General features: G+C 31.0%; 1 protein-coding gene across 1 annotated transcript in view; it reads right to left on the reverse strand.

The window, feature by feature from the left end:
- LOC136972707 (cytochrome P450 2F2-like) overlaps nucleotides 1-6,407 on the reverse strand; it is a 31,221-nt gene extending 24,814 nt beyond the window's left edge. The window contains exons 1-2 of the mRNA XM_067267314.1: nucleotides 6,125-6,407; nucleotides 74-198 (exon numbers count right to left, since the gene is read on the reverse strand). Coding sequence (XP_067123415.1) covers nucleotides 74-198; nucleotides 6,125-6,330 — 331 coding nt within the window. The 5' untranslated portion in view covers nucleotides 6,331-6,407. The remainder of the gene's footprint in view (nucleotides 1-73; nucleotides 199-6,124) is intronic.
- Nucleotides 6,408-15,197: the final 8,790 nt, after the last annotated feature.

Consider the following 15,197-nt stretch of genomic DNA (forward strand, 5'->3'; position numbering starts at 1 on the left):
ATCGACAGAAATTACTTAAGAACTTACTATTTTAATATAAGATTTAAAGGAATAAATTAAAAGTAATAATTACAATTTTTATTAAACAAACTCATGGGAGGAATGTTTGGTCTATTCAAAAATTCTTCTTTATTTATCAAATTCTTAATAGTTGCGTAATCATTTAGTACAAGAATGTAGCGTTTTCCCATGTGGAATCTACAGAAAAAATTTCATTTAGTGATCTCGAAGTTATGCTTAAGTTATAGATTCAGTTTTATTATAAAAGGAACAAGACGAATGAAAGTAAATAATAGATGAATAAAACAAATTTTCCTCCATTGCCTTTTTCTGTAAGGTGATTAAGGTAAAACCTGATCTTCTAGGATTAACACGCTTCTGTTGGTTACACGCAAACATTTCGCACTATGTTGGCAAGCACCCATGAAAAGTTCGATGTTGCTAAGAAAGAAACCGTTTTATTAAGCTGAAAAACCAGCTAGAAAAACTGCCAAACATGAAAGCTATGTCATTATATAATTTGTATCATTTAAATTAATGTTTCAGGAGACAGAATAAACTTTATTATTATTATTATTATTATTATTAGAATTTAAGAGCTAACAAAGTTTATTAGTTATTAATAACAAACAGTACTTAAAAATTGTCTTCAAATGTTACAAATCAAGATTAGGATTTCTCATTTTAAATTAATTGAAAGAATTAAAAAGTCGTACTCGTAACTCGTGTCGTCACCCGTTTTCCCTTATGGCGTTAGACTGTCTTACATATTTGTGTTATCTCTTGATAAATAGTCTAGAAAAACTTCGCTTCACTTCGAATTAAATACGAACAACACAATATAATAATACTTTTAATACTGAATCACTGGCACCAAAACTTTTCGATTGGTCAGCCATATTGAGTATAAATCACAGGTAGATGAACCACCTCCAGCAGTAGCCGAGTGGATAAAACTACTAAAAACTGGTAGTTGATCGTAATTTCGCGCCTCTCTACTGACTAGCTATGTGGAATTTTTCGGGTTTTCTTTACATTTCTAACATCTAAATAGAGCCAGTTTCCCGTAGAAAGTCTTCCCAGGAAGCTCTTCCTCTTGGTTGTTTTAGATTGCTCATGTGTTGCGTTGCCTTATCTCATTAATTCTACAATCCTAAATTGGGCCTTAAAATTTATTCTTTGCTTGAACCGACGTAATTATTATCGTTAATCGTGAAAATTATTATTATTTTATAAACAGGCTAAACGAAGAAGTCAGTGAAAAAATGGCAAAACTACAAGAAAATCAGTTATTAACAAATTTGGATTTGCGCATCATTGATCCGTCTTCTAAGAAACTTTCACAGTTCGGTTGTATACTCACATTAATAAAAATATTACATATTAAACTGTCAATGAACTGAAACACATATCCTCCTTTCTCTCGAAAATTTCGTAACGAGGAGTACGTCATTTTTCCAAGTTCCTCAATTATTATTTGTATCTGTTGATATTGAAAGTAATATATAATAAGCATAAACATTATATCCTTAGTGAAAAGCAATAAAAAAAATAAACATATTTTACCTCGTAATGTCTCGTTATTGTCAGTTTTTAACAATAAATCACCACAGATACAAAATTAGCAGATTTCTTGCGGCTGTGAATGAACTTCCGCTTGGTGGTTTTTCCTTATTCGGAAACGTTTGTATTAGTTCATTAGCACACAAGAAAGTACTGTTTTCTACTTATGTGACTGTGATTTCTTTAAGCTGTATCACGATTTTTTCTAGATTTTGAATATTAGCGACACCTCAGTTCTAAAATATTTTATTTTCTCATTGCAAATACGATCGTGTAAGTAAGAAAATTAAACTGATATTATGTAAATGTTTTTTCATTTAATTGGATTAAGATGCATCATGTAATATGCCTTAATAAATGCCATTAACATTGGAATTTACTATTTAAAAACATTTTCTTGGAGTTTATTTGTGTTTATTATACTGTAGTCTATATTTTAAGGCTAATCGAATCGAATAATAACTTGTTAATACTAATTTTATCCAAGTATTTTGACAAAAAGCGTACTTTATCAAAATTACAAGCAGGTAAAGCTGACATTATCAAAAATTGACAGATGAAGCAAGAACAAAACTTAAAATTCGAACTCTATCCACTCCGTTTTAAATAAAGCAAGAGAAAAATTAGGGTTTCATTTTAACTGGATAATCTGTAATCTTTCCAATGAAGGATTGATAGATAAAAAAAACTTTTGGTTTTTAAATCAGCTTGAATTTATTACAATTAAACCCCGTTATTACGCTATCGATTAATGCAAAGTAGATTTGCAATTTTATTAACGAGTTTAGTTAATAAAAATACTGATTAATTAACACGTAATGTGAAGCGTGTCTTGATCCCGTGAATTCAATAATAATTACACTGTGCCGTTTAATACAAACTCCTCTATTTCCTCGAAGTCACACGAGCCAAAATGGCAACGTCAAATGTTAATGTGACCGCTGATTATAATGCGGTCACATTATAATCAGCGGTACACAATGCAACGTCAAATGTTATAGTTGTCATTGGCAACATAGGTATACTACATTAATGATGTTCATTCCAACTCGAAAATCACACTTTCTCTTATAGTCGGTGTTGTACACTCTGACAACGCAGAAGGGTTTGTTAAGACAGTTGACACGCTCATTGGAAACCGGAAGTTAATAGGATTGGATGTTTTGATGAAAAAATAGTAGCTTTACAAGATAGTTTTAATTGATTTAATAACAAAAACAACAAAACACCAAAATAACAATAATAAATACTGTAATTAGTTAGAAATTTTAAAATAAAAACAAACTATTTCCGTTAGAAGCCAAGTAAATGAGTTATTTTTAAATTTGTAAAGTTTTACGTGTATTCAGCTTCTGGATTCAATTTGGGATTAGATCAGTCTGTTATATTCATTAGTTTTAATCATGTCCGATCAACTCTAACCGATGTTGAAAACAAGCATTCTTTAAGCCACTGTAGAAATGTGCATAATATGTATAGTGCATTGCTACAGTGATTACAGTGATGTCTTTCTTCAAATCAAGCCGCATCTCAATAAAATGTGTTTAGAACAACACATAAGTTTATTTATTTATATATTTCAACATATTCCTAACAAGAAAAAACCAGTGAAATAACTGGGAAAAATTATTAGGCTTGAAGGTATGGCTGTTGAGTTTTGTAGAGTTTTGTAAAATTTTCTTAACCGTTTGTGATTTAATTTTATCCGTATAAAGCACGCTTTATAAATACGGATCCTTAATAAATCCGTATAAATACGGATAAACTTTGAACTTTATTAAGTTTTTAATTAATAAAGTTACGGTAAGAAAATTAATAGATCGTTATGTGCTTAAACCTAGAGATTGGATAAAGTTAGCATAGCCAGTTAATACTAGCTTTATCTGATTCACGAGCATTAGCCTTAATATATACAATAAATGTAACAAAATCAGCTCATAAACACAAAATCAAATTATTTTGTGTCAACTATGTGCACTATCTAATGTAATTCATACAAGAACATACATCTTTGCCAAAAGTAAAGAAAATCGAAAATGAAATGGCAGGCTTGTCATAAAGCTTGTGTAATGATCTTTCTAATTAATTTGATACGGCCAGATAGGGCTGTTTTGGATTGTTAGCCGCATGCATGCTACAGATATTTCGTCGCTCAGTACTGATCCTATCAATTCTAATTGCGAGTAAATTCATAACCTAACCCAATCCATGAGTGCTTGCTGAAATGCTGATATATTTTCTGACAGTTCCATCAGTTCCATATAGTTGGCAGGAGTAAAAAAAGAAATCCATAAAAATATTAAATATATATTTATTTTAATTTCATTCAAACCAAGCAGCCCCGTAGATAACAAGGCGGCTTTGTTCAAAGTTATATTTTAGCGCCGCCATAAAATAGAATTTGCAAATTAAAATGAAATTAATTTAAAGAGATTTTTCAATTAGTAAATAAGTACATTATACATATGTCTATATAAAATTAATCTAAATGTGGATATTTAAATTAATAACGTTTGTGCGCATCTCTTTCTTCATTTAAGTTTCCTTGTTTCCATTTAGTTAAAACAATTGTTTAAGTATCGCTTTAAGATTAAACGTTACGCCCACTCACAATGAAAATTAATCATAAGCATAAAACCTTGTAGCTATGTGACCTACGTTTAATGCAATCACTCACAACGAATTACGTAAGTGTAACTTTAAACTTAATCATAAGACGTTAAAATAAATAAAACTTGAAGTTTGTAAACTTTTAAACAAAGTTTTAATACTTTTTACGTGATTTAAAAAAGAAACAATTGTAGTGGTTATGGAATTCCCACTGATGAATATTTTTCTGGTTTACTGGATGAGTCATCTGTCACCTGTTGCTTGTACTTTTAAGTTTTCTGATGCAAAACACCTAAGGTGTATGTCTCGGGGTTATTTATATCTATAAACTGGCACAGCTATATCATTGGTCGTCATGCAAACATCAATGTATTTCATCGCCGCCCACTATATTAAATTATATTTGAGTTTTATGTTTTAAATTAAAGTACACTGTCGGCCCTAGAAATTTCCCCTATGTTCAATGCAAGCCACTGCACACCTATCAGAATCAGCCCTGCAGCTTGACAGAATTTAGTCCATTACGACTGATTTGTCTGAAAAAATCCGATCATTCCAAATGAAACTTCAGTTTTGGCAAAAAGATTGGATGAAAATAATATTTACATGTTACCTACCTTACCTGCTTTCTTTGAGGAACATGTCATTGAACCAGACAAAAGGATTACGATGATAATTTCTGTGAAAGAACACTTGCACATGCTTGCAGACGAAATTTCATTGTACTTTCCAAATCTACCTGACACCCCATTTGCATTGCCAAAAGCCCATTCACAGTCAAAGTTGAAGATGTTCCTGAGATAGCACAAGAGGAGTTCATTGAATTTATTAACAGCGATGCAGCGAGAACTGATTTCTCTACAATGCCAGTTACAAAATTCTGGATCAAGTGTTTGCAGTCATATTCTGTTTTGTCTGAGACTGTGTTGCGCCTTCTTCCATTTCCAATAACATAGTATATTTGTGATACAGGGTTTTCCAGCTTGTTGGTTATCAAGTCTAAATACAGAAGTAGACTTGTTGAGGAATATGGTCTTCGTTGTGCTCATGCAAAGATTACCCCGAGAATTTCTGATCTGGTGAGAAAGAAGCAATCTCAACTATCACACTGACGTTGGCTTTTACGCATACTGTCGCAAAATATAGCAATGTAGTTTACTGTCGTTATATTAAGACTGTTACCTATGCTACACCATTGCTTCAAGACAAAATTTCATTTATTTGTAATTAGAAATAAATATTTCACAATATATAATTACATATTGTTTTTGTGATTGATCACTATGCTTTAATTATGTTCAATTTGTAACAATGAAAATACATCCTTTATATCAGATATTTACATTACGATTCATAACAGTAGCAAAATTACAGTTATGAGGTTGCAACGAAAATAATTTTATGGTTCGGGGTCACCACAGCGTGAGGAACTGTATTAAAGGGTCGCGGCATTAGGAAGGTTGAGGACCACTGTGTTAGAGCGACATTACGATCGCCAGCCTGCACTCTCAATGTTACCGGGAGCTATTTTTAATCTGATATAAATGTCTAACTTGTTAGTTGTGATTAGTGCGGTTGATTAACTTTCTACAGGAGTTTGTTCGCATAGGTTAATAATAACTTCACGACCAGGAACCAGGTTTACTTTTTCTTTTAGCCTAACCATGAAACAAATCACGTCTTTGGTTCCTTGTTGTGAACTTAATAGAAACAACTATTACTTTTTAAAACGTTTTTTAATTAATTTTAACATTTCTTTTATTCATTCGCAAATTTAGTAAAACATTAAAAATTAATTCGTAATTGGAAATGAAAACCATAAATATTAAAGTTCGTAGATTGAAATTAAATATACAAATTTTCTACAATAAATTCATTGTATTCTTAAAGTCGCCGTTTAAAAAGTATTTAGAAATCGATAATTTATTAAAAACTTAATACTTCTACTTACCCAAAGAGATTTCCGTATTTATGTCGTAGTTTGTCTAGCAATTTGTGGGGATGTTTGGCCAAAATAAAAGGTACGTATCCGATAAACGGAATATTGTAAGGACCGGGAGGATAATAAATGCGTTCCTTAACCCAGAAATAACAGCGAATCGAAAATATTAATATTAGCCAAATAATCAGAAACTCGTAAATATAACTAATTCCCATCGTCACTCGGACGCGTGAGGGAAAATGTTCAATAGAATAAACTTTTTCTGGATTTAACTAGTGACCTAAATGTGTTGTCTCGACTAGGTATTTGTATTACGTTACTAACAAACCAGTTAACCTTGAGAAAGTGACCTCACCATTGTCCTTCATTTATAAAATACAATAATATCAAAGTGTAAATTGTTCATAGTCTAACAGACAAGAGATATTAATTAATTGATAACGATTAATCGGTAATTTAATATTCATAAATATTTTCAATATTTAAAAGTACACTGACGTTGATACAATATCAACGAATGCGCTTGCGCGAAACTTTGAATATTTGGAGCACAGATGCGAATGGAATACGAATCGTTTATATTCCCGATATTTAAACTACGTCTTACAAAAAGTCAGATCGGCGAGGCATTTCGTAGTTCATTTAAATGTTTTATTTTATCATAAAGTAAATGATAAAATTGTGACGACGATATAGATTATAATAACGCTTGACAATAAAATTATCATTATAAAAATTGTTATTTTGAAAAAATCCAACAAACGTTTTAAACAAATATCATTGAAAGTTTAAATATTCAGAACTATAAACATGAAAAATAAGCATTATGACTTTTACAAGTTATTTGCATTTAATTTTTTGTATTTAAAATTCATTTATTATGAAATTTATTGAGAACTATTTATTAGAAATCAAAAGCTGTATTCTTCGTTCAATCTGGGACTACGTGCATAAAACACAGTACAGTACTCACTGATCAATAGAACTGAAGAATCGGTGTATGACGTCATTTTTTGATAATTTGGAATGCGAAAATATTTTTATCATCACGTGACATTATTCAGCAAGGAAAGGAAGAAATCGGTAAGTTTTACCGATACTATCATGAGACTATAAACATGAAAAATAAGCATTATGACTTTTACAAGTTATTTGCATTTAATTTTTTGTATTTAAAATTCATTTATTATGAAATTTATTGAGAACTATTTATTAGAAATCAAAAGCTGTATTCTTCGTTCAATCTGGGACTACGTGCATAAAACACAGTACAGTACTCACTGATCAATAGAACTGAAGAATCGGTGTATGACGTCATTTTTTGATAATTTGGAATGCGAAAATATTTTTATCATCACGTGACATTATTCAGCAAGGAAAGGAAGAAATCGGTAAGTTTTACCGATACTACGAAGTGGCGGCGAAAACTGCAAACAATACAGCGAAATGCGCAGACAGTAAAAATTCTGGGTGTCCTCCACGCATGTTAAACTTCAGAAATTTCTTTTCCTATTTTAGAAATGTTTTAGAGAAACTAGGTTTCCTCAAACGAAAATGTTTAGAGTACGGTTTCTCAAACAAGATCACGGAATCCCGGTTGTTTTTTTAACCCGGGAAATATCCCGGGAAATTTTTCTTATCTCGGGAAATCCCGCAAACTTCTTAAAAATTCACATTTTTTTCTTATTTCGAGTTAAGATTGAGGAAACTTTGCAAATAGAAAGTATGTAAAGTATAATAACTCATAAACTGTCAGAATACATCTGTATTTATTAATTTTAAACCTACTTATTAGTTTTTTTAATTTTTACTAGTCATGACACGTCAAAATGGTCAATAATCAATATGTAGCTTATTTGTGGCAGGATTCTCAAAATTCTTTACCTGTAATATCTGTAATAATTATGCTTATGTTGTCTTAATTTTTAACCATGCCCAGTAGCTTCAATAACTGCGTAACGCCAGGTTGTGCGAATTGGGCAAGGACACAAACTAGTACAAAGTATGCAAGTGTGAAGTTTTTCTTCATAAACCTGATTATTAAAGACAAACGAACTGCCGAATTATTGGGCTATGATGTTTCTATTAAAGCAGTCGAGGTAGACAAATCAAGAATACTAGAGAACAAAAGAAGTTCTATAATCTCGAAAACAATTTAGAAATCTTTCAGGATACAGGTGAAAACACATAATATTTGTCTTCTCTTAAACGCATTAAACACGATTCCAATCGCATCGATTAAATCGGAAAAGGCATTCTCGGTAGCAAGACTTTTCATTACTTAAATAAGAATTAGATTGAGTGATCGGAGTATTGACCATCTTTGCTTTTTAAAATCTTATAAAAATTTACAATATTTTGTATTATATTTTATTTAAAAAACAAAAATTACCTTCTAAGTTAGAAGTTTGATCTAAGTTCATTTTTTTAAAATTTTCAACTCAATTCAAAGCATTTTGTTGTTGTATGCAGTTCCCAGCAAACTTTAATAAATTTTTTCTATTTGTGAAACTTCTTACTTAATTTAAAGGAACTTTTTAATATACATCTTACACAGCGTTATTAACATGATTTTGGAGGTTGCGGAACGTATTAAATTACTTTTAAAGATGAAAAATAATTATATCATTTGATTTCATGATAATTTGTACAGTACATCTTAAAAATAATTAATTCTATCCCGGGATTTCCGGGATCCCGGGACAAGCAAAAGACCGGTAAATGAGAAACCCTAGTTTAGAGATAGTAATAAAATTGACAGTAATATACAGTAATATAAAATACTGTATTTAAATACCATATTTTCGGAAATATTATGTTTTAATTGATTTTATTTCAATTTTAATTCAAATTAATTAATTTTGATTTTATTTTTAATTTTAGTCCGGTTTTCAGTTTCGATGATGACCAGAGTTTTAATTATTATTTTATTATTTTTAGTTTTAATTAACTAGCTACCTAGTATTAATAAATATTATATTAAATATTATTATTATTATAACATATTGAACTATAGTAATAAATTTTTGTTATTTAATTTGAGTTAAGCGTCTTTAAACAAGGATTCGTGGGCATCTTTTATATTACGCGAATGCCAATTAACGCGTTTTTTAATTAATTAATTTGATTTAAATTCAATTGTTACGCGTACAGATAAACGGAAGTAGTGTCTTACTCTCATGTGCATTGAAATCTAATTTGAATAACAACGTCATCAATGGTTCGTGCTGTGACGTCTAATGGCACGAGGCGATCTCGGAGCCACTAACTTCTGAATCGGTAATCCCGTCCTCGATTGATCGGGCCGTCGACTTTCTTTAACACAGGAAATATTTAGAATTGACTGTCTGTGTCTCTCTCTAATCCAGTGGTTCCCAATCTTTTCTAGGATGCGGAACACTTTTGTGAGCAATTTTCTTTAGCGGAACACTTACTTAAGTTAATATGAAATACATAAGCTTGTCATCAGTTATTTTATTAGAATTGAGCAGTTATAATTCAAAATCTCTACTCATATTAGAATTGGCGTTAATAATAACGCCAATTCTAAGACAGGAAAAAATATACCTAAATAACTTTAATGGGAAACTTGTGCCTGATGTTTTTTACATATTTCATTCAGTTTTTATCATTGCCTTTATCTTATTCGAAACAGTAGTACACTCCATAAGTACGAGTCGTACATATATATTTAAGTTTATGAAAATTTTATGATTTTAATTTTTTGATATTCGGCGGCTCCAATACGATTGTACACTTTCCGATTTGCGACTAAATCTGCGGAACACTTGGGAGATGCTTACGGAACACCGGTTGGGAACCACTGCGTCTAATCTGGGATCGGCTTTTGCCGAGTAGCATGTTCGGCAACCGAGACAAATGTGGCGTTCAAAATGTTGTTCGTAAACCGAATTAGAAAAAGCGAGGCGCTCGATATCCGAGGTGAAACTGTATAAGCAACGAGCTTACTTATATAATCTGAATAATTTCACAGTCAGATTGATTGTTCAAAGTTTATTTTATTATTTAATATTTTTTCTTGTTTATAATTTCAAAATTTCCAAGATCTTGTAAATAAACAATTTTTGCTTTTAAGAATGCAGCTTAAGGATTACTCTTAACAATTGTTTAATATATTGTTTAAATCACCACACATGTCTATATAATGATGCTTGTGTAGAAAAGGAATAAAAATATATTTCTGCATATATATACTGGAAGGATAAAAATATAATTCGGTAATCAATATTTATAGATTAATAGATTAAATAATTGTTAAGTGTCTTTTGAATGCTGGCACGTGTCAAAAGACTAATGAAACAGACCTCGTATAAAAATTTACCAATGGATGCAGTTAGGCTAACAAAAAAAAAAAATTTCAGATAGATATGTCAGCTCCCATTGATTAAGTGCCGGATCAGATATAAAGGTGGTGCGTCACTAATGCAAGTTGTAAGGGTTTCATTGCACAATGAACATTTCATTTTATAAAAACTTAATCTTGAAAGGTAACCTGCCAGCATTCCTTAAGCTGCATTCTTTAAAAAGGAAAATTACGGAAGCCTTACTCTAAAAGATGTCTATTTATTTATGTATCTTGGAAATGTTGAAATTACAAACAAGAAAAATTATTTAATAATAAAATAAACACGAGAGTTAGAGAATTATATTCTTGGACGACGTGAAAAACAAAGTGGATATAGTAATATATATAATAAAATATAGTAATTTATTAGATCAGTTTTACTCGAAAATTTTACTGCTTTTACTGTTTACAAATTTAATGAATTTATTGCAGAAAATGACTCAAAAAATTTCCTTACTACAGTATACAGCAACGTACTGTACTATACAGTCCTTAGTATCGACTACAGTAATATAAGGCACGGTATCGCAGATGTCTGGATATTGAGAACACTCGTTAATTATAATTTTTCTACCGAAGTTGCCATGGAAGCTTAATAGTCCTACTTTAAATTTGTATACAAAGAAACTTCATGTTCAGAAATTAAGTAATTTTTGGCATAATCTTTTGCTCTTCGTAAATTTGCAAAATGTAAATCAAAATATTCGATTTGATTTGGCACAGAGTATTTGATGTAACTATTAGGTTTTATAACCTAATAGTTACATCAAATACTCTGTGCCAAGTTGCAACTCCTGACATGTATAGTACTCTTTCATACCTCTAAGGTGTGCAGCCGTTGACAGCAGCGCGATTTTAAAGACAAAACATAGTCTCGTCAATAACAGAGGGAAAGTATGGCAATCGATAAAAAATAATCGTCCAAGACTTTTACATTTTTGAACTCGGAACATTGAAACGTCGAGAAATGCCAAAAAAAAAATTCGGTTTTGTTTTTTGTATGTATGGATGTTAGTGTGTGGGGGGCATGATTTTGTTCATTTTTTTCGAAGCTTAATAACTCCTGTGTTTTCTGTCGAAAATTCCTGAAATTTTGCAGCGAGATTTGTTTATTAGAAGAATTGATGCTATTGAATTTTGGTTGGTGATTAAAGGTCGAGGGGAGGGGAGATAATGGGGCGTGTGTATCTCCAGTAGGGTCGGACTTAATGGAGATTTTACTCGTTATTAGCAATTACAATTTTTTATAAAACCCATCTCTACCCTCAAAACTAAGCTTTTTGCCATTTTATAATAATTAAAAATACCCGTATATTCTGGCGTATAAGACGACTGGGCGTATAAGACGACCCTCGACTTTTGAAACGATTTTCCTGGGTTAAAAAGTCGTCTTATACGCCGGAAAATACGGTATAAAACGCTTTTTAAATAAAATGTCACAATAGATGGCGCCATACTCGCAGGTTTAAATGTTTCAGGAAAAATTAAGCGACTCGTTCACTGGGAAGTTCGTGGGTTCGCGCCCCAGTCGGACAGGCTGTCTGCTAGGAGTTTTCCGGGTTTTCTCCTTGCAGATAACGCCTAAATAGGGGCCAGCTCCCCATAAAAGTCCTCCCGGAAGGCATTCTATCTCCCCTCGCGTACGTTAAGGCCGTCTTCTATAAGGCCGGCTCATCGGTCGCCTAACGATCAAACCAAGCTCGTCGGAGTATAGTGTCTAACTGTGCCATAAACTCCATATAAACACCCTGTCCAAGAACAAGAAGAAGCGACTCGTTGCTGGAATTTTTTTATTTATTATTTTATTTTAGTTTGTCAAGAAACTTCGAGATGAATTTCAGGAATTTTATGAATTTTTAAATGATGAGTTTACTGATCTTTCACGTCATAGAGCAATTGGATGGTTACAATCTTACGTAGAAAGATTATTACGAGACTGACGCGATAACTCTTCATTAATACATAGCGTTACAAAAAACCGGGCGTTAAGTGTTTAATATCAAATCTTCATAGTAGCCTAATGTTAGTGATTTATCTGTGGCTTTAAGAAAAGCTTTGTAATTCAAAGATGAAGAAATACCAGCTGAAATTGAGATATATATTTATTGTTCGTCAATCACACACTTGCGATTTTTGAAAAGTCGATAAAATTATTAGGAAAAATAGTACCAAAGTTGGCCCTTGGATTCGTTCATTTTTACATCTTTAAGAGGTAAAAGAATTGTTTTTGAATACATATAATCTCCTTTGGGTTTCATTTGTCTTGAAAACGGATCGAGCGTACTCAAAATTTAATCTTGGAGGGAGCCAAGTTGTATGGATAAAAAATTTTGGTTAACGTGTACCTAGGTAGTTCAAGATGGCGGCTCGTCTCTGATTCCAGCAATCAGAAGATAGGTAACAGAAGGGACGCACGTTCTAACCTAACCTAACCAGTTCTAATAAATAACCATAATTATTAGCAACCAAATTGTTAGAATAGGTTAGGTTAGAACGTGCGTCCCCACTGTTCCCTGTCTTGATTGTTGAAATCGGAGACGAGCCGCCATCTTGGACTACCTAGGTACACATTAACCAAAATTTTTAATGTTAATTCAATAAAATTTCCATCGTATGTGACCTCTAATTCAAAAGCAGTATCGAAATAGAAGACATGATACGATATAAATAAAAAATTGAATTTTAATTAAGAAAATATTTTTTTTTAAACTTTGGTTAGTGACAGGGTCCCTTGGCCTCCCCTTTAGGTGCGCTAATGGTCGAGAGAATGTGGTTAATTTAGTTAATTTCATCAGCATTATTATCTTCTATTAAATATTTTTATTTATTAAAAATTCTTGATTACAAATTAAGGAAAAAGACGTATCGTCTTATCAATCTCCCCTGCAGCACTCTAAGATGAACCAACCCATAGGACAGTTCTGGTTGCACCGACTATAGGCCATTCTAAACGATTTTATTTAAGCAGCAACTCACTTCTAAAATTGAAAATAAATTTTTGGGTATGACGTTAACGAAAGATCAAAGATTTATCTCTATATGAAATTCAAAAGTTCGAATTCGAATTTGTAAATGTTTATAACAAAGATTTGTCTTATGCGGAAAAATGATTTGATTTCGATGAAAAATCTTTAATCGTAAAGTTGTCAAAGCTCAAAATTGATGATACATTAACAAAGCTCTAAATATTGAAATATATATATATATATTTTTTTTTCTGAAACTATAGAACTATTGAAAATTTCTAATATAAACATAAACAAACTTTGGTTAACGAACATTTAAAATACTGCACTCTGCCTTGTTAACTCTCCTAATTGGCAAACAAAATATACGACAATAATTGGAATATTATTTTTAAAAACAACATTAGACAGTAATAATTTATTTAAAATTATATCGTATATTTTATGCGTACAGTACCTACATCATCATCATCATCTGCAGAACGCGTATTTTCTATTAAGCCTGAAAAGAATTAGAAGGATGTAAAACTATTGAAATGTGCGAAGAATGATAATTAACTGTATAACTTAATTATTTTTATAATAAATTATGAAAACTCGAACAGAAGACTCTAATAAAGATAATTTTTATAACTGGAACTAATTTTGTATATAAAATTATTTGTAATTAAAAAAAAATTATGCATTGTACAGTACATTAAGTATGTAATAAAATATAGTCTGATGATTTTAATTGTTATGAAGTAAAACTAAGTGATTTTCAGTTAGAATATTATTTACGATTTTAATATTTAAATTTGTGTTTTATTTCGGCAATCCTTTAGTTAACATTTCCAGAGTCATCCAACAATTTAGGCAAGTTAATAATATGTGGGATGCAATAAAAGTTGTAAAACAATTTTGAATAATAATAAGTTTATATCCTTTAATTAAATATAATTTGTCTATATTTCTTACTTTTCCCTTCGACAGTATGAAATTCCTCAAAAAGTTTTAAAATGTTTTCCCAGTTAACTCGAAAAATCTCCAATCTCGCAACCTGTCTTTAGAATCTCGGGTTTAATTCGCCACAAGAGATGAGGCAGACTAAATCCTGAATATGTTCGAATGCTTTCGTAAATAAAAAGCTTGCAGTAGGTGAAAATGAGAACAATCCATAGAGGTTATGATAACAGTACTTAAAAAGAAGATATTGTAAAACTCAAAGAGAAAATAAAAGGTCTGAAGTTTCATTTCTTAGAATTTAGTAAAGTGTTTTTCTTTTTACTTTTTTACTTTATCAATTTATTAATGGTTAGAAATGAATAAAACAGGTTAAATAATAAGTATTGAGTAAAATTATTAACTAAATAAGTTAAACTCACTAGGTACTCGAAATAATATTTCAATATTCGAGATTTGGTTAATATTCGATTTCGAGAAGAGCGATATTCGTCTAACGCTACTATATAATTTTTCTATATTGATAAACTTGGTGTAGCTCTAAAGTTTATATCTTCCGGTTGACATTTCCACTTTTTGTGTTTTGATTCGTACATTCGAATTTTCGCAATTAGGTGTCACGTCACATTGACACAAATACAACGTGTAAATAAAGTGTTAACGTAATATATGAACTTTTTAGCGTAATACTCGCCGTTGTGTCATCTAACATGTGATGTAATTGAAAAACGGTACAATAAAAAAAAATACTGTTCAAGGCGATTACATTGTGAATGTTCCGATAAACCATATTTGCTATCATAAATAT

Source organism: Centruroides vittatus, unplaced genomic scaffold, assembly GCF_030686945.1.
Source record: "Centruroides vittatus isolate TY-2023 unplaced genomic scaffold, ASM3068694v2 contig_301, whole genome shotgun sequence".
NCBI classification, from domain to species: Eukaryota; Metazoa; Arthropoda; class Arachnida; order Scorpiones; family Buthidae; genus Centruroides; species Centruroides vittatus.